At 55.7% G+C, this 22,915-nt stretch overlaps 1 protein-coding gene across 4 annotated transcripts in view; it reads left to right on the top strand.

The window, feature by feature from the left end:
• GDPD5 (glycerophosphodiester phosphodiesterase domain containing 5) overlaps positions 1–22,915 on the top strand; it is an 85,319-nt gene that overhangs the window by 49,042 nt on the left and 13,362 nt on the right. For 2 of the 4 annotated variants that reach the window (XM_039228727.1, XM_039228728.1), the window contains 6 exons: positions 9,560–9,663; positions 12,702–12,795; positions 13,456–13,515; positions 19,847–19,945; positions 20,228–20,321; positions 20,700–20,845. In XM_039228727.1, coding sequence (XP_039084658.1) covers positions 9,560–9,663; positions 12,702–12,795; positions 13,456–13,515; positions 19,847–19,945; positions 20,228–20,321; positions 20,700–20,845 — 597 coding nt within the window. Of the gene's footprint in view, positions 1–8,472; positions 8,554–9,097; positions 9,191–9,559; positions 9,664–12,701; positions 12,796–13,455; positions 13,516–19,846; positions 19,946–20,227; positions 20,322–20,699; positions 20,846–22,915 lie in introns of those variants that run through there. The other 2 variants (XM_039228729.1, XM_039228730.1) reach the window with 2 other exon arrangements.

Raw genomic sequence — 22,915 nt, 5'->3', positions numbered from 1 at the left:
AGTGGGGGGGAGACCCCATGTTATCCCTGAAGCCTTGCAGTGCTGCTATGATGATCAGAAAATGGGAGATGATATTACACGTCCACGAGAGACAGAGGGGAGGCTGGCAGAGCCCCGGTTTGTTGCAGAGAGCCGAGGATTTATCGTTGCAATAAAGCCAGGCCATCTCTGGCCTTCGGGAACCCCTATACTCTGCCTAGCTCCTCCTTGAACGGTGCTGAGGGTGCCTGGCCCTGACACACTCATGGGGAAGTGGCTAACATTCCATGACTGGCTTGAGTGTATGCTCAGGGAGCCCGGATGGGGCAGGAGATGATGGGCATTAGCAGGGGGTGCAGCCACCCACCACCCTGTGGCCTTGGCAGAGCCCTCTGCGGGCCTGGGATGATCCTCCTGAGGCCCCCTCCCCAGCTCTTCTGCTCCTGTCTCCCTGTGGGCTGATAGACTCCCTCGTAGGAGGGGAGCGGCAGGGTGTTTCATCCGACTGCCTAATGAGCCGCTCCAAGCGCACCCCAGTAGAACCCAGGGCAGACAGAGGCCTAATTGCCCGGCTCTCTGTAGCCCAGAAAAATAAATCTGGCCGTCAGGAGCTGGCTGGGGGAGGGGACTCTAATCCCTTTCCCCGCTTGGCCCTAAGGCTGTAATACAGCTTAGACCTCCCCAAGCCACCCCCTCCCCCAAATCTCCTGGGTCAGGGCCAGAGTAATCCTGCCTGGGCCTGCCTGTCTCTCCCCTCCCAGAGCTCCCCGCACCCGTCCCAGCTGACATCTGACATTTCCCAGCCTTTTCCGGTGCATCAGTCCCCCCATTTGGCATGTGTCAAGCCGATGACTGGAGGAGGAGCTGGCAGGCCCGAGATCCAGCCTGCAGGAGAGCGGACTAGCTCTCGGTGGGTAGGAGTCCCTCAATCTCTCCAGTCTTTGCAGGGCTGTGCGGTGCTGAGGGCACAGAGGAACTCTGGGACCTCTTTTTTTTAATGTTAATTTATTTTTGAGAGAGGGAGAGAGACATGATTGTGAGCAAGGGGGGAGCAGAGAGAGAGACACACACACACACAGAATCGAAGCAGGCTCCAGGCTCTGAGTCGTCAGCACAGAGTCCAACTCGGGGCTTGAACGCATGAGCCATGAGATCATAACCTGAGCTGAAGTTGGTTGCTTAACTGACTGAGCCATCCAGGCACCCACTGGATTCTGGGACCTTAAAGCAGACTGGGGACCCCAGGGGTGGCACAGGGAGCAGAGTTCAGCGCCGTGAAAGGAGCCATGCCCAGCAGCACCCAGGCACGGGGAAAGGGCTGCCCTGGGGAAGACTAGAAAGCTTAGAAGCAGTGCACATGCATGTGAGGATATTCTGCGTGATAAGTGAACGTGGAAATGATGGAGGATTTCACAAAGCGTGTGGAGACAGCTGAAGTATCCATTTGGTGGAAATAAAATTAGATCTCTGCCTCTTACCTCAAACCAAAATAAATTCCAGATGGATTAAAATGTAATTTTTTCTATCTTTAAATTCCTTTTCTCTATTGAGGAAGTGCACATTTGTTGAGAAAATTCAAACAATTTGGAAAGATGTAAAGTAGAAGGAATTCTAATCTTAACACTTGAGAGAAATGGCTTTCCAGCCTCTATGCGTGCATGTATCTCTACATCCGTGTGGAGCGGTAGACAGATGAATATAGAGCTGGGTGGATTACAGATTCGAATGTAAACCGCCAAGCCAAGAAATTACCACTATAGAATATGAGTCAAATATATAATCTTGGGCTACCTTTCTTAAACATGATACCAAAGGCAAAACCTCTAAAGGAAAAGAAGAGGAGAGCAGACTAAATGAAAATTTAAATTTTTATACAGAAAGCATAATAAACAAAATTAAAGTAAAACGATGAAATAAATAATATACAATAGGAGCACCTGGGTGGCTCAGTCGGTTCAGCCTCTGACTTTGGCTCAGGTCATGATCTCATGGCTCATGAGTTTGAGTCCCACATTGGGCTGTCTGCTGTCAGTGTGGACCCCACTTTGCATCCTCCATCTCCCTCTTACTCTGCCCCTCCCCCACTAATTCTCTCTCTCTCTCTCTCTCAAAAATTTTTTTAAAAGAAAGAAAAAGGGGCACCTGTGTGGCTCAGCCAGTTAAACGTCCAGCTTCAGCTCAGTTTGTGAGTCGAGCCCCACGTCAGGCTCTGTGCTGACAGCTCTTTGTCTCTCTCTGCCCCTCCTCTGCTCACACTCTGCCTGTCCCCCTCTCTCTCAAAAATAAGTAAATATTAAAAAAAAAAAAAGAAAGAAAAAATATACAGTGACTATGAAGGTTAATCCTCCTACATAGAGCTTTTATACGTCCATAGAAAAGGCAGCCAGTTCCCCCAGAGAAAAACTGCTGAGCTCTGTGCCTTTATACCTTCTGCTCTCTCCCTCTGCCCCATTCCAGGCTCCCTAACCTGTCATCCCAGCAAGCCCATTCCTTCCAGCTTTGCTGCAGGCATCCTCTCCTCCAGAAAGCCCTCCAGACCGTCTCTCCTCCAGTAACTGGCTGTGAGCTCCTGAGCAGCCCACACTTGCCCCGTTCACCGTACTCATTCCTAGGACTGGAATTGCCTGCTGGCTTCTCAGTCATCTGTGGGCATTGCTCTGAGCAGAATCCAGGCCTCATTCATCTCCCAGCGTGCAAGGCTCAGTGCATACATCTAGGACGACTGGAAGAGAGTGGTGGCAAGGATGTGGAGGGGAGGTGCTGGGATCTGATTTGGCATGGGGTGTGAGGTGGCAGTCTAATTTTTTACCAAATGTCCAGATGTCCCCACACCATCTGTTGAATTCTCTCTCCTCTATATAGTACTAATTTACTGTATCTTAATCTTGTGTCCTTGGTTCTAGGCTCTTCCCCTTCTTTGGGTCTCAGTTTCTCCATCTCTGAGTTGGACCTATAGAGGATGAGGCAAGATGATCTTTGAACTCTTCTCTAATTCTGAAATTCCAGGGCTCCTGGCCTGGCACTGCCTGTGACGCACTGCGTGACCTTGGGCCAGTTTCCTCCTCGGTCGGACGAGGACAGTTACAGGTCTTGCCTGTTGTTGCTCGGGGACGGTTGGAGATGCTGAAGGCACCCTGGCCTGGGTATGGATTCTGGCTCCACTGTTACGTTTGCCCTTAGTGGCCTTGGGCAGATCACTTCCCCTGTCTGAGCTCTGCCTTCCTCCAACTACACCACCTGCTTTGCAGAGCTGGGGGAGGAAGAGAGGAGGTGGAGCAAGTGGAGGACTCTTAGGGGCACCTCGCCCCAACTCTGTGAAGAGCCCACGTGGGGCTGTGTCCTCCACGGCCGGCAGTGTGGGGCCAGGAGGGGGCACGGGGCAGGTGCTATGCCAGGGTCTCCATCCTTCATCTGTGTCGGCTCCTAGGATAGCAGCCTCCAGAGCTGGCCTGCACTATTTGTCCCGCCGACTGCAGCACCCGCCCTGGGGTGGGAGCAGGTGAGCTGCCGGTTGTCCTCAGCAACCGGAAGAAATGTGGTGTAGAGCGGGGGGCGGGGGACGGGGGACGTCTTGATCACTGTCTTCGCATAATTAAAGGGCTGTCAGATGCGAAACGATAATTATAGGAACCATCATGGATTTGGCGACTTACAGCTCACATCTGTAATCACATGTGGGCCTGGCAGCGCTCCTGTGAGGTAGAGGTGATGTCATCCCCGTGAACAGAGAGGGAAGCTGAGGCTTGGTCCTGGGTGACTGGCCCCCGGCCCTGCGGCTCCTGGGGAGAAGAGCTGAGAATTAAAATCCAACTCTTGTTTATATGCCCCCCATGCCCTGGTCATGTGACCCCAATGATTTCTTGCCCTTTCGCTAGATTTGTGTGTGGCATTCGAGAACCAGCTTCAGGCTGAGGGTGTCAGCGGCGCCTGAGGGCAGGGCGGAGGGACGGGTCGTAGGCCCTTCTGGTCTGTGCCGTATGCCTACCTGCTGGTCCCATTTTACAGAGCAGGAAGCTGGCGCTCAAGAGGATAAGTAAACGTCTCCTCCAAGGTCACCCATTTAGTAGGAAGTGGCCAGTCTGGGGTTCGAAGCAAGCGTTGCTGGGCTCCCAAAGGCAGCCTGCCTCTATCCAGCTGCTGTCTTAGAAGGAAGAATCAGACAGCATCCAGAGGGAAGCGCCCATCCCTGCAGCTCAGGAGCAGAAGCTGGGGGGGCTCCTCCCCTGGGGGCTGCAGAGGCAGGGACAGGGTGGGGACAGGAGTCCAGCAAAGCAGCTGTCTCCCCTACCCTGTGAATCTGGAGTCTGTGGCCATGTCAAGATTGGAAGGATGGCCCCTGCTGCTGATGCAGAGTTCAGGCTCTGAGGTCTGTTTGGGGGTCTGGGGCAGGGTCCCCAGGAGGGGCGGCGGTGTCCACGTGCATCCTGGCCTGGGGCTGAGGTGTGGTGTGGGCTGGACCTGTGCGCGTGCTTCCTGTGGAGGGCTGGCTTTGTGGCTGCAGCTGGGCTTGGTGACGGTATGAGTCCCTGCTGCTAATAAGCTCTTTCAGCACGTTTTTCTCTGAATGCAGAAGGCTCTGGGGTGGGCGGGACTGAGACGAAGGGGGAAGAGGAGAAGACGTGACAATCATTAGGAGGCGGTGAGGGGAGCGGTGGCCTCTGGGAAGCCAGCACACTTGTCGCTTGGTGCAGGAGGGAGGGACCCGTCTTCCTGGAGGGGGAGACAAGAATGGGAGGAGATGAGGCAGGGGGTGCCCTAGCCTCTGGAGCTCGGCCTCCGGGCTTCCCTGTCACCCCCATCTCCCGGTGCAGGAATAGAGCAGCCCACGCAGCTCAGGGCCGGGGCCTGTCCCCTCCCCAGCTGCTCTTGGCCTCTCCTGCTGCTGCCCAGCCAGCTCAGGAGCTACCTGACCTTTGTCCTGGTCCGGTGGCTACATAGGCTCTGAACAGAACGAGGCTGGGTATCACAGGAGCTCCTTCCCCCGGTCCTCAGCCTGAGGATATGTCTGGGTTGGTGGATGGCCTCGTCCACCGGGGACCTGAAGCCTCCCTGAGTCACAGGCTCACGCCTGCTTCTCTTCTCCACTCCGAGTCTGAGCATCACCTTGTGCTCTGCAGGATGTGGGCCCCGGGTGCATGGATGCATCTCAGCCATCCCTGTCCTGAAGGAGTCCATGGCCCAGGGAACCGTCCCTTATTATGTGTCTACAGTGTGCCACTTGACATATATCACCTCATTTAATAGCAGCCATCCCCATTTTACAGGTGAGGAAACTGTGGCTCAGAGGGGCAGAGATCGGTCCATCTGCCTCCTGAGCCCAGTTGTTTTCATTTCCACATTTCAGAATGTGATTGAGGGTCAGAATGGTGGGCACTAAGGATCTATGCAGAAGTGTTCAGGGAAAGGAGGTCTTCCAGGTGGGGAGGGATAGGGGTGCAAACCTGAAGGAGGTTTGGCCTGGGGTAGAGCCCAGAGAGAGAGGAGCAAGAACCGCAGGGGCGGCAGGCTGGGCCTGGGACTAGTATCCTGGGTCCAAGACGGCAAGGGTGGGTTTTGGGGAGAGCTGCGCAGGGCTGGCTCTCAAGGAGGCCCGTCAGGGTACCCGAGTCCTGTCCTCCCCTGCTTGGTGATCTTAGGTGTGTTCCTCAGCCTCTGACTCCCCTCTACTCATCCATATTGAGCCTTTGTGCAGATTCACAAAAGGCACCCCTTCTCCAGGACTCATGTCCAGCATCTGCTGGAATATTGTCGTGCTAACTGTGTACCATGTAACCATGATGTGAGTGCCACTTCTTGGTGATGAGGTCCCCAGCTCGCTCAGCCGTAGGTGTGGGCCCCTCTCTGAGGCGTGGCTTTTCCTCATTTGCTCGCAGATGGAGATAAGACCCCAGAGAGAGAGAGAGCCCCAGGCCCTGTGCAGACTGAGAGGTGACAGAGGGCTGGGGGCTCCACCGTCCCTCCCAGCTGGCTCTGACCTCAGAGCCCACACCTCCTGGGCGCAGGCCCAGGCCCCTCTCCTGTAGTGGCACCAACATGCCCCTCAGTGCCCTTTGGAGCCTCTTTGTTTGTGGTGCTACTCCCTGCCATGTCCTCTGCTGCCTCCTGGCCTGTCCCTTCCCTGTCTCCCAGCCCCTGCCATCCAGGTTTTACCTGATTGTTCTTTTTTTTTTTTTTTTAATGTTTTATTTATTTCTGAGAGAGAGAGAACGAGAGACAGCGTGAGCAGAGAAAGGTCAGAGAGAGAGGGAGACACAGAATCCAAAACGGGCTCCAGGCTCTGAGCTAGCGGTTAGCACAGAGCCCAACGTGGGGCTCAAACCCACGAACCATGAGATCATGACCTGAGCCAAAGTCGGACACTTAACTAACTGAGACACCCAGGTGCCCTTCCTCTGATTGTTCTTACAGGGACCTTCCACTCCCTACTAGGGTTGGGCCTCTTCATCCCCATCTATAGGCTCCCTGTGGCCATGGGGCCCTCAGCTTCTAGATCCCAGGATTTTCATTTCCAGGTGGCCCCCCATCCCAGCTCACACCGGTTCTGATAACGGGGCTCCTCATTCCTTAACACTAAGGCCTTGCCCCCATACCTGCCATGCCCTCAGTGCCTCACCCACCTGCCAGCTCTATTCTTATCCAGTGTCCAGGACTGGGGCAGGGGAGCCCCTCATTCTCACCCTGCCCTTCTTGCCCCACCATCAGGATCTGGCCAAGCAGGGACAGCGGCCCTTAGTGCACAGGACCCCTGTCTGCTGTGGGTCCCCCCACACCTCTGGTCTTCCCGGCAGACCTGTGAGAATTGCGTCTCGGTCATGCACCATCCCTCACCACAGGACATCCCCCAGCATCTGTACCACTGTCCCTATAGCTAGCTCCCTGGTCCCACCGGCATTGAATTCCAGGCTGCTCGCCTGGGATAGGACCCATCGTAGGCTGAGGCTCACCCCTCACCCAGGCCCCTCTCAGAACCTTGTGTGCTGGCCAGAGGTGCAGCAGCCTCACCCCTGCCGAAGTGGAAGGGTCTCCGTGGGCAGATGGCCACTCACTGCTGCCAGGTGGGGGCCCACAGAAGACCGCGGGCCCCTCTCTGGGGGTGGGATGGTAAGCCCGCAGTGAAATCTCTCCTGAGTGGACATCTTCATGGCAGAGTAAGAGAAAGGGTCTTTTCTCACCTAACTTTATCAACATTTTCTTAAGTTCCCACCCCAGGAATAGGAAGACCACCTAGATCTTGAAGGTGCTTACAGTATAACAGAGGAGAATGACATATAAAGACAGTTCTAGAACTACAGGGTCTATGCTGGAACAGACATGGGGCCAGGGCTATGGAAGCTCTGTGGAGATGAGATTCACCTGATGGGACAGGGAAGGCCTCAGGGAGGAGGAGGGTGGCCCCTGAACCAGAGAGGGGTAGCCTGCTAAATGGGGGGTATGGCTTGTGCAGAGGCATGGGGCCTGAAGGGGCCTGTTGAGGAACTGTGGGCAGTTCAGAGCGTGGCCTGTGAGGTGCCTGTGTGAGGGCAGAGGCGAGGGCTGAAGCCAGTGACATTCTCGGGCTGAGGCATGGCATGACCAGAGGTGGCTCAGACTCGGAAGACCGATGTTTAAGCTGGCCTGGAACCAGCCAGCTACGCCCTGCAGGAAATGGGGGCGAATGAATTCTTACTTGTGAGCAAATGAGAATCGGAGGCAGCAAGAGGGACTCAGAGAAAGTGGAGACCTGGGGGACGCCAGGCCAGCCGGGCTGGGGGTGCTGGCTCAGATGGGGCAGCCCCCAGCCCTCAGCGCCGTGGCTGAGCTGCGGCCCTTCTCTGCTCCCCCCAGACAGTCCCAGCCATTCTTGGGTTCCAGTGCCACCTCCACGTCTCTGCTGATGTACAAAGTGGGGTGAAGCAGGGCCGCCTGGCTCTGTACATGACAGGGAGGGGAGGAGGCTGCTTCAACTGTCACTCAGGCTCCGACCCTCCTGCCCAGGGCTAGGCATGGAGTTGGTGCTCAGTGCGGACCTTCATCGGGGTTGGAGGGCCTGTCCTGCGTGCAGGGAGAGGCAGAGCGTGAAGCTGAAGCTACCAGAGCACTGACTGCCAGCCAGCCCTGGCTCTGCGCCCTTGGCTCGTATTAGCTCATTTCATCTTCACATCCACCCTGTGGTGTAAGTTCTATTAGGGTCCTCACGCCACGCGGGAATAAACTGCGGCGCAGAGGGGTTGTGTCCGCTTGTAATGCCTGAGGTTATGTGGCTTGTAAGTGGTAGACAGGGAGTTGGGCTCCAGACACTGTGTGCATAACCACTCCACCGTGGTGTCTCTTGGAGGCACAGGATGGAGGCGTCCCGGACAGCGAGCAAACTTTCTCTCCTCTTGTACACGCGTCCCTGTCTGCAGTCATAAATGCTAAGGGTGTGTCCTGGCAGAGCTTGCAGTCGCTTGGGAGACACAGTCACATGAGCAGATCATGGTGCACAGGGCATAAGTTTAAAGTCCGGGGCACTGAGGCTGTGGCTGCAGTGTGGGCGGCAGAGGTGAAGTCCAGGAAGACTTCACAGAGGCGGTGACATCTGATCTGACTTGAAAGGTGAATGGGAATGTTAGACAAATAAGCCGGGAGGAGTGGCTCTTCTGGAGTGAGGGAATTGGTTGGGGGAGGGGAGGAAGGTAGAGGGGTGGAGGGAACACCCCCAGAGGGGCTTCCCTGCTGCCTAACCAGTGAGAAGCCATCAAGAGGCTACACTAAGGTCCAAACCATGGTTCCAGGCTGGAAGGATCAAAGAAGCCTAAGGGAGCTGCAGGGAGCCTGCAAGCCTTCTGGGCAGTGGTCAGGCGAGAGATACAGAGGCCGCCCAAGGCCTGCAGCCCCTCAAGGTGGGGGTGGTCTTTGTTCTCTTCTACACTGACTTCCCCTCAAATGCCTGGCTCGTTCTGATGATCTCAGCAGTTTCCCAGAGAGCAGGATGTTCCCAGCTTGCTGTGCTTCTGAGATAAGGCGACAGACGAAAGCAGGGATAAACCTGAGTGCCCAGCCGGAAGTGCCTGCTGACCTCTCTGGAAGGAGCAGTGCGGGGGGCGGGGGGGGCGGTCTTTAATGCTCCACTCACTCGCTGTGTGGCTAGGACAAGTCGCTTCACCTCTCCAGGCCTCAGTGTATCTATCCGTAGCGTGGGGCAGGGGTGGGAAAGAATACCTGCGCTGTAGGTGTGTGAGAAGGGAAGGAGGTAAGCGATGTGACCTCACAGACTGCAGGTGACCACGCCAGTGAGAAGGCTTAGGCAGACACGGCCTTTGCTCCTGGGGGCCATCCCCAGAATGGAGAGAATGGTGCACCCTGGAAGCGCCTCAGCCCACCGGGGTGGATCCCTGACCCCGTTCCTCACTCTCTACCATTTTGTGACTTTGGGGCCTGTGGTGCTGGGCGGGTCACTCCCCCCTCTGAGCCTCAGGTCCCCACCAGTATAAAGAGGGGAGTAGTCCTGCCTGGCAGGTTTGGCGCTGAAGTGGGAGCAGGAAGAACATCTGGATGGGAGGTGACCCCAGGGGCCAGCCCCAGACCTCACTTGGCCCCTTACCCCGCTCTGTTCTTGCAGTGGGAACGCCTCTGGTTCCTGCTCCTCACCTTCACCTTCGGCCTCACGCTCACCTGGCTCTACTTCTGGTGGGAAGTGCACAATGACTACGATGAATTCAACTGGTGAGTGGGGGTGTGGTGGGCAGGGGACGTGGGGGCCTGGGCCCTGGGCTGAAATGGCTTTGGCTTGAGGCCCTCTCCCAGGCTGGCCCTCAGGGTTCTCTGTGTGGCTTTTGGGGGGCAGGTCCTCTGGAAAGAACAAAGGCGGAGCAGCAGCTGATACCCACTGGGGGGAACTCCTTCCTGGTGCTGCCCTCATGGAAAACAAGAACGTAAGACAGGGGCAGGGCTCAGCGAGGGTCTGGGGCCTCTGGACCTCTTTGCAAACAAGACTCCCAAGGCCCAGAAAGACCAGGGCCTTAGCAGAGCTGGTGACCCCAGACCCCAGGCCTCCTTAGTCCCCGAGCAGGACCTTGGGCAGCACTGGCCGATGCTATGGTTCTGGAACAGCTCAGGGTCCTTTATGGGCACGAGCCTCAGGTCCAAGGGCAGGGCTGTCTGAGGCTGGTACCTGGGTACACAAGGGTACCTGTTTCTTCTTCACCCACTTCCTCTGCCTGCCTTTGCCAGACAGTGAAGGGCATGGGATCGGGGGAGATTCCCTGGGTTCTAACGGGAACTCCTCCATGACTGAGGCCTAATATCACATAGCCAGTTAGGAGCAGAGTTGGGGCTTGGAAGCCAGGCCTCCTCACTCCCTATTCAGTGCTGTCTTTTCCTTCTGGTTAGAAGCCCAGCTCAGCTCAGTGTGACCGTGAGCACACTACGGTGAACCTCTCCGGCTCGGTTTCCTCTTCCATAAAATGGGATCATTCCAACCTCATCAGCTCTTTCTGAGGATGAAACAAGACAATGGCCATGGGAGGGCTCGGAGCTCCATGTCACCCTCAGAGCTGCTTCCGGGGGGGCCCGGCCTCCAGCTGGAAGGTGGCCATGATGTTAGAATTTGGGATTTCTAGGACTCTGGACTTCCAACGGGCTGTGGTTCTAGGATTCTGGGATGATCCTAAGACTCTGTGAGTGGAGTCTGGGCAGCTGCTCCCCTCTGCATGGCACAAGGCTGTGCCTCTGTTATGAATGAGCACAATAAAGGATGTGCTGCTGTCCCCTACAGCCCAGCAAGCTGAGCCTGAGTCCCAGGGGTGGCCTCTGGCCTTTATTAAATGCCATAAATCAATTATTCATTCCCACAGGTATCCAAAGCACAGGCACTGTTGTGCGTAAATGGGAACATTCTGTGCTGGCCCTCTCTGCAGACTTGGACAGTTCTGCTGACCCGGAGGTCTGCTGCCTGGGAGAGCCTCAGGTCCACCCCCATCTTGTACAGACGGGGAGACTAACGCCCACAGAAGGCAGGACTCACCCACCGCAAAGCCACTTAGTGCCAAAATACATACTGAGGACAGTCTGAGGAGACCAGAGTTCAGACAGGTTAAGCAGACACTCCACAGTCACACAGCAAAGTGTAGGCAGATCTGGGACAGGGACCTGAGCGTGGCTGACCATATCACGCTGTCCACAGAACTACCCAGTCTGCCCAAAGAGCGCACGCCCTGTCACTGGCAGCTCACGCAGAGGAAGGGTGCCTGCCCTTTTGGGGGGGCTGTAGGGAGAAGGCCTGCCTGGGACTTAGGGGTGGCCTGTAGCTCCCTCAGCCTGTCACCTCAGTTTCTTGGAGTCAGTGCTGGGATTCAGGAGACCCTGGCCCAGCCCTCCTGGTCTCGACGGTCTCTGGGGTAGTTCACACAGTGAGGGGGTGTGAGCAGGAAGCAGGTGGTCCGGGCTGGCTGCGGAGAGCCGGGGAGGGGCCAGGCGGGCTGCTGCTGTCCAGGAGGGCTCCCTGCCAAAAGTGAGACACAAGTGGAACCAAAACATCTTCAGGACTAGTTCCCAAGGAGCAGGTCCCACCCTTCTTCGGGCCTCAGTGTTTCCACCTGTAGTGGAGGGTGCACTCAGTGATCTTCTAAGCGGTAGGTTTCCCCCTACAATCTGAGGATGAAGGCCAGGGTGCCCCAGAGTGCCCTCGTGTCCCCTCCCATCGCCCTGGGCTGCAGGGCCTGAAACTGCCTGGTGCTGGCTCAGAGTCTCTGACTCCCCTGAGTAAATTGCTGCCTTCTCTGAGCCTCAGTTTCCCCAGTTGTACAGGGAAGATGTGGGTGGTTCAGTCTTTCTGGAGAGCAACTAAGCAGCATCTATCAAGAGCCTTAAAAAGTTCATTCCTTGGGCCCCATAATTCTCTTCGTAGGAGTCTATCCTAAGAAAATAATTAACAATATAGAAAGCTATGTGCAAAATGTTCTTTTTTGTGTTAATTTATAAAAGCGAATAATTAGAAATGGTTTTCATCAGTAGAAAGTTGGCCACATGTGGTTCATTAATTCAACAGACCACATAGCTGTTAAAAAATCACATTTCCTCAGGATTTTTACTGACCTCAGTAAATTCCTGTGTTAATAACAAGAGGATTGATTGAGTACTTACCACGTGCCTTGCCTCACTTCATCCTCAGGAAACCCTGTGAAGGGCACTTTGTTATCTCCATCCTGGAGATGAGAAAACTAAGGCTAAGAGAAACCAGATATTACATTTTATCAATCCTAAGACCCCAGATTTTCACAGTCTAGCATCGGGATTGAGATGAATGTCACAATCAGTGGCATCTTTGAATCAGGGAAGCATGTTGCCTCCACAGGGTCCTACGAGCCAGTAAGAGGCAGAGTGGGGATTTGAACCCAGCGTACCTCCCTCCAGAGCCCAAATTGAGCATATGCCGGACACGACAGGGTCCTGGCTTTGCCCTTTACAAATACAGAAGCCCGGCAGGGAAACCCAGTGGAATAAAAGGGCTGCAAAGTCTTGGTAGCGGTTACTTCCTGGCAGGAGAATTATGGGGAATTGTTTTCCTTATGCTTTGGGGCATGCCCAGGTGTCTGCTGTGAGCCCTGGACAGGCCTGGCTGGTGAGCACGGGAACTGCGACATCGTCACTGGCCGGTCTGAGGCCTGGTCACTGAGCCTGGCTGTGTGAGAGCTGACGGCCCGCTGTCCCAAGGGAACCTCCTGGTTTCCCGGTGCGGGTCCAACCCCTTCTCCTCCCGGCAGGTACCTCTACAACCGCATGGGCTACTGGAGTGACTGGTCTGTGCCCATCCTCATGACCACGGCTGCTGCCTTCACCTACATCGCGGGCCTCCTGGTACGTGGGCCGTCTCAGAGGGCAGGGGACCCTACTCCCGGGGCTGGGGGGGGGGGGGGGGGGGGGGCGGGTAGACTGGCTTACATGGGCCGATGGGAGGACCACCCTGGCCCAAAGAGGGAAGCTGGCGTTTCCCGGGTCCTCCCAGCCTGCTGCACCCCTGGGGCTCGGTTTCCTCCAAGCCCCACGCTGGAATGTTTTCCTCCTGACCCGGTGATGGGAGCCATCTTGCTGTTAGGGCCCGCTGCAGATTATCTCTTCCAGAAACTTCTGCTTTGGTTCTTGCTCCCAGTTCTCTACTCCCTCAGACTCGGGTCTCTCTCTGTGCTGGACTAGGGGCTCCCTGGGGACTGGGCTCAAGCCTGCTTCAGAATCCTGGGGTCCTGAACTCCCAAAACATTAACTGGGCAGCCTATGGGCAGCAGGGCCCAGTGACCTGTTGAGGGAGAAATTGTAGAGGAGGAGCTTATGGCCTAGAACAACCTGGGAGGAGGCCACGCTTGGGCCGGGCTGGGCATGCCCATGGCCTACGGGGAGGGTTTGTTGACTGCTCTGAGCCAGGCCCCGAGCAGTGGTGGCCAGAAGGGTGTCTGGGGAACTAGCAGAAACCTTCAGGTCACACATGGTGTCTGACTGTCACCCCGCGGGCCCTGTCTTCAGGTCCTAGCACTATGTCACATCGCCGTGGGTCAGCAGATGAACCTGCACTGGCTACACAAGGTAAGGGCTGCCTCCGTGGGTGGTGGGGAAGGGCAGGGAGGTTGTAGCCACGGAGGAAGGGCTCGGACACGCCATCCTCCCTCGGGATCACGATGGCAGCTGTTCCAGTAGCTAACAGAGTGCTCACTACGTACCTGGCATGCTTCTCATCGTCCAGCCTATATTAACTTGTGTAACACTCGCTGGTAGCCCTATGGTATAGGTACTAATATCATCCCATTTTGCAGTTGGGAAAACTGAGGTATGAAGAGGTTAAAGAACTTGCCCGGGGTCTCCCACTTAATAAGAATCTAGCTCTGGAGCTGCTGATTGGCCAGCGCAGGTCACAGCCCTGGCCCCCTCGCCTCTTCAGTCATCAGTGAGCTCACTGTAAAGCTGGTGTTGTCATTCCCAACTCAGAGCCCTGCCTACCACTCTCCCCTTTCTCCCGGGGCCATCCCAGCTCCCCTGCTGGCGCTCTGGCCCTGGATGACTCGGGTCCTGCTAATATCTCCCAACTGCTGGCACGGGACAGCCACCCTCAGCCTCTGCTGCATGACACCCCTCAGGCCCTGCCAGCATGGCTGCCTCTTCTCTGCTCTACCTCTTCACCCCTGCCCTGCCTTTCTCTCTCCTTTGGAAGGAAAGGAAGTCCTTGCTTCCCCCACCTGCAGGCTGCTCCCCAGCCCTGGCGGACTCCCCTGCCATGGTCCTGAGCGTCCAGTCCATGCCGTGCATTTCTGCCTGGCTCCCCGGCCCCGGCCCACCCCCGTCTGGGAGCTCCTTGCAGGCCAGACTGGCTTCGTCCATCTCTGTGGCCCCGTGCGCCACTCAGGGCTGGGCCCCAAGTTCAATTCCGAGCCTCAGCACTCAGACCATTCATTGCATGTGTGGTGCTGAATGTATGTGGCCAACGCCGCCCCTTCCTGAGGCCCCAGGGGGCATGGGTGGAACAAAGCCCATCAGGAGAGCCCCTCCTTCCTGGGAACACCTGGGTCTTGGCGGGAGGCTGGACATCTCTTTTTCCCCAGAGTCTGGCTCAGAGCGAGCCTGCTGTTGAAGAAGGGACAGAAAGGTCCAGAAGGAACCATGAGCCCATGAGATGGGTGAGGAGCAGCAGGGGAGGGACTCACTTCCTGCTAGAAGGAGGACATGGAGCAGGACCCGGGAGGACAGGGCAGATCCAACTGGTCTGTGTGGAGTGGCAGGTACCAGTGGGCATCCAGGGGCCTCTGAGGCCAGGCGCTGGGGAGTCAGATCCCAGGGACTGAAGTCTGACAGGAGGGAAGACCAGCCAGCAGCCCTCCCTGCTTCCTCCTGCTTGTCACTGTATCCTGAGGTGTCCTCTGGGCTTCTGAAGTCCCCTCATGAGTCCCTTTCTTCTCTCCACTGGGCAGCTGACTTGAAAGAGCTGCACCAGCTGGCACCTGGAGTAGGGGGGCTGGCACTCACCATGCTTACCGCCTCAGGCTCGTGCCTGGTTCTCAGCAGGCCAGGATCACTGCTTGATCCTAGTGGAGAGGCCTCCGGAGGCACTGAGCCAGCCGGGGTCGGAGACCAGTACCCGGAGCCTTTCCCTGGGGCTAGGGGGTCCGATCCCTTCATCCGCACCAGTGCCAGCTCCCGCTTTCCTCTCCCCTCTGTCCCCTCCCAAGGAAGGTCTTTCCAAGCAGAGCTGATCCATGGCTGCACCCACTGCATCAGGAGCGAGGGGGTTCCCGGGGGCTGGGAGTGTTCAAGCAGGAGCGAGAAATTCTACTATTTATTCTGTTTCTAAGATTCTGTCACTTCATCCTAAGATTCTAAAGAATCCTTATTCTTTTTGTTTTAACCAATTTTTGACCATCCAATATATGGACATGGTTCAAAATTAAAAAGGTACTAAAAAGCAGGCAATGTAACTCCCCCTACTATCCTTCTAGAGGTATTTTAAGTACCTGCAAATACACATCTGCATTTCTTGATTTCCTTCCTCTCTAAACACAAGTATCAGCCAGCTACCTCTGCACCCTGACAAAACTGGAGCTCCTTGCCCCTCCGTGCACTGAGAACATTCCCATCACGTCCATCCCTTGCTCCTGTCCCGCTGTCTCATCCCTGGTTCCCGAGGCTGGTGGGCCAGCCGGACATCCCAGTGCGTGCGGCACAATGCGGCAGGGACCCTGGCTGGAGGTGCGAGGTAAAGAGCATGCACTTTCACTCGTTCCTGCCAAAGTACCTCCTTGCCAGGGGCCGCCAACCCATGCCTCACAGTCTGCTTAGAAAGCACCCTCGCCGTAGCGTATTCACAGGTGTCTTGACTTTGTCCAATCTGATGGGTGAGGGTGATGCCTCAGAGTAGCTTTAATTGCATTTCCCCTGTGATGACTTAGACTTGCATCTTCCACATGCCTGAGTCATTTGCATTTCCTTTTTCGTAAACTGGTTCTTCATCTCTTTTGCCCTTTTTGCTGTGGCATTTGCTTTTTGTTTATTGATTTGTAGGAGCTCTTTATAGATTCAGAAAATTACCCCTTTGGCCAGTGAAGTGCAAATGATTCTCCCTAATTCATCTTTCCACTGGGCTTGTGTTTCTGCCATAGGAATTTAATTTTTCAGGATGTGAATCTGTCCTCTCTGTCTCCTGGATTTTGTGTCGGACTTTGGAAAGTCTTTCCCTAGGGACAGCTGGGATGGTCAAAAATTGGCTCAGTCAGTTAAGCCTGATTTAAACCTGACTTAAGCCTGTCTTCCTCTTGATTTCAGTCCAGGTCATGATCTCTCTCTTCATGAGATTGAGCCCCGCATCAGGCTCTGTGCTGACAGTGCAGAACCTGCTTGGGATTCTCGTTCTCTCTCTTCTGTCTGCCCCCCCCCCCCCGCCCCACAACTTAAATAAACTTAAAAAAATCTTTCCCACTCCAAGATGATAAAAAATTTCTCTGTTGGTATCATTTGGTAATTATAGGTTTCTGGGTTCCTAATTTTTCTTTTCAACATTTACTTGTTTTACCTTTTTGGAAGTTCTTTGAGGGGGGTACAGTGTGATTTTTGTTCCTTTTTAGATGGCTTCCCAGGTCCCAACTCTATGTTCAGTAATCTGTTCTCTCCCACGTTTATAGTAGACTAGTTTTTAAAATGTATTTAGATTTGTTTCTGGGTTTTTAAATTTTACTTCTCTCTCTGGTCCATGCTTGTATCATACTGCTTTAAGAACTATATTTTAGGTTGTGTTTTAATCATGAGCTTTATTTAGAGAGTCTCTGGTTCCCTGGGGCCTGGGGGTGGGGGGGCTGCAGAACAGAGGGGCCCAGGACGATGCACAGAGGGTGCTTCTTGGGGAAGCAGGGTTGCATGATCAGGTCTGGGTGTGCACTTGGGGACCTTCCCCGTCCTCCCAAACACCCCGTTTCCCAGACACAGGAGACAAGTCCAGAGGTCCAGAAGGTGAGAAGTGTGGTTGGAGCTTTCCAGTAAACAGGAGGTCATTTCCCTGAGATGTCCCCTTCCTGTCCCACCCACCACTCCGGAATCCGCCCAGACACCACGGCTGTGAGGAGCTCTGACCACAGTTCCCCCCTCCCCAGGCTGCCCCCTACCCAGTCCTGGCACTGATCACACCCCACGGCCCCATCTGCAACCCTGCCTGACTCTCCTGTCACAGGGGTGGCAGCCCCCAGCCCACAGCCTGCATGGAGGAGGTGTCTGCAAGTGACCCAACCTGAGGCCCAGGGAAGAGGACTGGGCGCCACACAGTCATGCATGCGGCAGTACTGACTGAGCAGGGGCGGGGCCTGTGCGTCTGCCCCCAGCCCAGGCCCCGGTGGCTGGCAGTGGCGCCTCTGTGTACCACCTGACCACGTTCCCTTCATCAGCGCTACCCATGAATTCAGGCTCCCCTCCAAACCACCGGCCCAGGCTCCCCAGTTCTTCCCAGCATCTAACCTCCCCCTGCCCCGCCCCCACCCAGTAGCAGTGTACTAGGAAGGCTCTGTCATGCTGGGCGCCACTCTTCGCGATGGCGATGGCGATGGCCGTAGCCATCCTGTAGTGGGTGCTTACTCTGTGCGTCAGACACTTCCCACACAGTGTTTCAGTCATGCCTTGTAATAATCTTGGTCACTGGATATTATGCCCACGTTTTCAATCACACCACTGACATTTGGCAAGCATTCACTATTTTGGTAACGCTTGTGCTTAGCAGACCACTTGCCTTCTCTCCCTCATCCCTGAACCCCTCGCGAGTGGGCGCTCACTCCTCCCACGGCACGGCTCAGGAAACATGCTTCAGAGTTTAGCCTCTCCTGTTAGGCCTCAGAGCTGGGATTTGACAGAAGGGTGTGGCTCCAGTGGCCCCAAGAGCCCTGGCCTGTCACCTGCGATTTGGATTGCAGAACCCAGATTCCAGCCGCCCCCAGGAGGCCCACCTGCTGCCCCCTCTGCCAGGCTGCCTTCCAGCTCCTCCAGGCGCCAGCACGTGGGCAAGGGGTCAATGGTCATGGTCACATTGCTGGGAATCAGTGCTGGTAATGTGTCTTAAGCAGAAAGCCCGGGGTGGGGGATCCCACAGACCCTCAACACTGCAGGAATGCTGCTGAGCATAATGGTTGCCACGACAGCAACTGCAAAGCTCAGAGAGAATGAAAATTTTAATTGCATTAGGATTATGGGAAATCAGTTTTATTGCAAGTATTTCCACTAGCAGTTAAATGTAATAAGACTGTCAGCAACAACCCTTCGGAGACATTTGCTGTGCCCAGGGCCTGCCTGCATGGGGCGGCAGGGGGCAGGGAGCCTGTGTTTCGTCGAGGATTCTCAGAGACCCTTAGGACACTCCTTGGCCTCCCTCTACTGCGGCTTGACATCCCAGAAAGAGCACGACCTCTGAGGCAGACAGTGGAGTTTGCTTCCTGATCTGCCCCCTCAGAGCTACAGGGCAAGCAGACCCTTAGGCTGAGCTATTTCCCTGTGTGTAAAATCGAGGTCATAATGACCTCACAGGGGACATTACAAGAATAAACAGGAGGAAAACAGGATGTCCATCCCCCCGCCCCAGGCATACAGGCCCTCCTCTTTGTACCTGCGTCTCTCCTCTTCTCCCCCTTCTCGTGTCCCCCAGGGCCAGTACGTTACAGTCCATAAAGGCCCCTACCCATCTCAGCCTTATTCTTATTTCTTATTGGAACATTCGTTTCTGGGCTGATGGGCTGAATGACAAACCTCCAAAGGAAAACTTAATCCCAGGCAGGAATGAATCTTTTCTGCCTGGCGCAGGGAGCGAAGATGGAGCAAGCACGGTCTTCCCCCACCCTCCGATCTCGTTCAGTTGTTCCGTTCAGGAGGGCTCTCGAACACGGCTGGGCTGCCTCCGGGAAGGGCGCAGCAGGAAGGGAAGGGGGGCAGTGGGGAGACAGCTTGCAGCCGTGGTAGGAAGTCGTTGGAGGCAGGGGATGGGGGCCCTGACTGGCCCATTATGGAGAGGGGGTTGGGGGCTTTGGGGTAGAGACGTGACCTGAGCCTTAAGTTGCCAGGCTTGGCGGTGAGTGGGAGGCGGCTGGAGTGAGAGCCGAGCAGTGGGGTAGAGGCTGGGGCTGGGGGCCCAGTAGCCAGAAACCAGGCTTCGCTTAGTCTGGGGGAGCACCTTGTGCTGCATGCGAGGTTTCAGGTGTCAACTGTCCCCAGAGCGCTCTGTTCTGTGAAGGTCCCGTCCCGAGTCCTGCTCCTCGCTTTCTCTAGGAGGCAGCTGAGAGGGGCCCCCATAAACACAGTAGAGGCTGGAGGCTTGGGCTGGGAGCAAGCCTCAGCCGTGGGGCCGGTGGGCCAGAACTCTGCCTCACTTCTACTTGCTCCAGCCTGAGAGGGTATCCGCTCCTGCAGGGGACCCAGCTCCTCAGCCTCCTGCCCCTGCGGCCTAGGCAGGTCACCCTTCACCTCAGGGGTTGCTGGCAGGGCTAAGTGAGGCCTTGGACTTGACTTGCTGGGCCCATGAGAGGCCCCCACTGGCCAAGTGTCTTCCCTCCTCACCCCCTCAGCGGGGCTGAACCCTGGGGCCGCACCTCCCCCTCCCCCCACTTCTTCCCACCTTTTTTCCTCCTCAGCCTCCCTTCGTTCTCTTGAGGTCTGCCGGCCGCCTCCTGCCTCTGTTTCTCACTGTCATTTCTGGCCAGCCGTCTCTGGCTTCGTTGCACCTCTTTTCTGCTTCCCCCTTCCCTGCTTTGTCGGTCCCTCTTGCACCCTCCGTTTCTCCCTGTGCCCGTCCTGGGCTTCTCCCGCTGTCTCTGCTTCCACGTCCCGCTCTCAGACACACTGGGGACGCTTGGGCTGTCGAGGCACACCTGCTCTGACCCCCTGTCTGTGACTCTTCCCCTTCCAGATGGGGCTGGTGGTCATCCTGGTGGCCACGGTAGTGGCCATGTCAGCCGTGGCCCAGCTGTGGGAGGACGAGTGGGAGGTGCTGCTGATCTCCCTGCAGGTGAGGGGGTGAGGTGGGGCTGGGCAGCCACTTCCCCAGGACCTTCACAACAAGGCAGTGCTTTTTCATCACTCACATCCCTCCAAAGGCCCAGAGGGGGCAGGGAGGGGTCCAGGTCACACAGCAAGTCAGAGCACAGAGGGTGCTACAGCTTGGGGTTTCTGAGGAGACAGAGTTGCCTGCCCCACGGACAGAGATACGCTGGCCATTGGGATGTTGGTGACCAGAGGGTCTAGGATGGCTGGGAGCTCATGGTCCCTCTTGCCCCTTCCCACACCCAAGGGCACGGCACCATTCCTGCACGTGGGGGCCCTGGCCGCCGTCACCGCGCTTTCCTGGATCGTGGCAGGACAGTTTGCCCGTGCAGAGCGGTCCTGTAAGTATGGCTGCCTCCCAAGTACCAAAACCAGCTTGTCCTGCGCTCACCTGGCCCTCACCTGGGTGGCCACTCTCAGCGTGGTGGTCCTGCTTCATAATGGCCCATGGGTTCCACCGAGGGCTGCAGCCCAAGCCTCACACGCTTCCTCCTCCATGAGTCTGTGTGTGAGTGAGTTAGAAGCCCACTTCCTTCCCAGCAAGATGGGCGCTGGCTGTGGTGCAGGGTCCGCTCAGCGCATCTGGGTCCTGACCGGTGGAAGGAAGAGGGCTCTGGCATCCCCCTGCCCCGACCCCAGCCTGCCCAGGACTCACGGGTAGGCCTCGTGGAAAGCCAGATGGCTCACCAGGTAGCCTGACTCACAGCTGGTGTCTGCAGCCTCCCAGATGGCCATTCTCTGTATCTTCTTTGCCATGGTGTTTGCCTTCTACCTGGCGCCTCTCACCATCTCCTCTCCCTGCATCATGGAGAAAAAGGACCTGGGCCCCAAGCCTGCCCTCATCGGCCACCGTGGGGCACCTATGGTGAGCGCCACCGGAGGGTCCTAACAGAGCGGGGGGTGGGGAGGGGTGGGCTGCCATTCTCGGGGGGACAAGCCAAGACCTATCTCCTTGTAGGGAGGACCCTGTATGGAAAGGGAGATAATATGTGTAACATGGTAATAGCAGGAATCTTTAGCCCTTTTGGGGGGTTTATGGGAAGGACGGGTGACAAAGCTGGGGAGCTCAGATGGGACTGAATCCTGAGGAGTCCTGAAGGTGTCGCACTAAAAAGATTTAACTTTTTGTCCTGAGGGCCCTGGAAAGATAGATTTGGCCAGGGCCAGACATGGCCAGGTTGTGGGTTGGGAAGGCCCGGGGGGTGGGGGGTGAGGATGTTGGGGGTGGAGTGGGGAAGACAGCAGGTCCCTGGGTTGCAGGAGAACCCTCTGGGCTGTGGGGTGCGGAAGGGACACGTGCAGCTCAGACCCCACTGCTAGAGGGAAGGTTGTTGAACAGGGTTGAATTAGAGACAAGAGGGAGTCAAAGTCAGAGCCCTGTGACACACAGGTTTAGAGGGTGGTTCCAGAGCCATGCTTCCTCAGCCCTTTGGCAACTGTGGGAGCCTGAACCCATCCCTGTCTGCTCTGTGCTGGTTTCCTGACCTTGTGTCCTGGGATAACAAGAGTGCCTGCACCGGCGGACCATGTGAAGCAGGACTTAGCACCTGTGAAGTGCCAGGCTGTGAGCCTGGTGCACAGAGAGTGAGAGGTAGATATTTCTGTCTTCTGGGGCCAGCCCGCCCCCTTCTCTGGACCCCGGGTTCCTCTTGCACCAACACCTTGACTTTGTGGTTCTCAACAGAGGCAGTACCGATTCCCACCACCAGGCGGCGCTTGGGGACTGCATGAGAGCTTTATTACCTTTTTTTTCTTTTTTTTTCCTTTTGCAGTGATTGAGAGCTCCATGGTGTCACTGAATTTCAGGGCAGTTAAGGCAGCCTCACAAAGTAACTTTTAGCTGAGTCTGATGGGGCTGTGGGTCATCCTTAGGTTTTCCCCCATTACCTGTGCTGGGTGTTACTGTGCCATTTTCTAGATAAGATCCAGCCCGAGCTGGACCCTGGTACCCTCCCAACACACCCTTTGCTGGTCCCAGCACCTCCAGGAGGCAGCCCGCTGGAAAGGCCATGGCTTTGGAGTCAGAGGGATCTGGACTTGCGGTCCAGTTTTGCCCCATGTTGCCTGTGGGTCTCAGGGGGTCACCTGTCTCCTCTGAGCCTCATGCTGCTGACCATTGTGAGGGTAATTTAGAAGCACAGCCTTTGAAGGTGGGCAGGGCTCAAGATTACAGCACCTTTTCCATCCATGACCCAGATTACCCACCTGCCTGCTCTAGAGGCCAGGGGACAAGTAGGTGTGCCGAGGTGGGTGGGTGCTCAGCCAAAGGGAAGGAACCAGATAGCCCCAGCATGGATCGTTTTTTTAGTAGGAAAAAGCTGTCACATTCACAGAAGTGGCGAGAACTGTGTAAGGGGTCATATAATGAAGAATAATATAATGAATCCAAGACTACCTTCAACATTTATCAATGTTCTTGCCATCCTTTGTTTCATCTGTGTCCCTATTTTTTCTTTTCTGCTGTAATATTTTCAAACAAATCCCAGACATCCTATCATTTTGCCCATACATACTTCAGGGTGTATCTCTAATACATAAGGGCTTTTTTCTTTTAAACACAGCCGAAACTACAATGCTGATGTCACCCCCAACAAAATTAGTAATAATTTGTAGTATTATCTAATGCTGAATCCATGTTGTTTTTCTTTGTCTCAAAAATGCCTTTTTACAGTTGAGTTGCTAAAAATCAGGATCCACATGGGGAACACATAGTGCATCTGGTTGACAGGTCTCCCAGGTATCCTTTAGTAGAGAAGAATCCCCTCCCTTTTTTCCATATGCTGTTTATTTGTCAAAGAAACGGAGTCATTTGTCCTGTAGAATTTCCCACATTGTGCATCCGGCTGATTGCATCCTCTGGGTGGCTTTTGAGGGGATAGCACGAGCATCTGACACAGCTCCATGTGTCACTGTGCATGCATGCGGGTCGGTGTCT

The sequence above is a fragment of the Hyaena hyaena genome, unplaced genomic scaffold (genome assembly GCF_003009895.1).
Source record: "Hyaena hyaena isolate Hyena2069 unplaced genomic scaffold, ASM300989v1 scaffold_34, whole genome shotgun sequence".
NCBI classification, from domain to species: domain Eukaryota; kingdom Metazoa; phylum Chordata; class Mammalia; order Carnivora; family Hyaenidae; genus Hyaena; species Hyaena hyaena.
The sequence above is the reverse complement of the archived record's forward strand: the minus strand, read 5'-3'. Positions and strand labels throughout refer to the sequence as shown.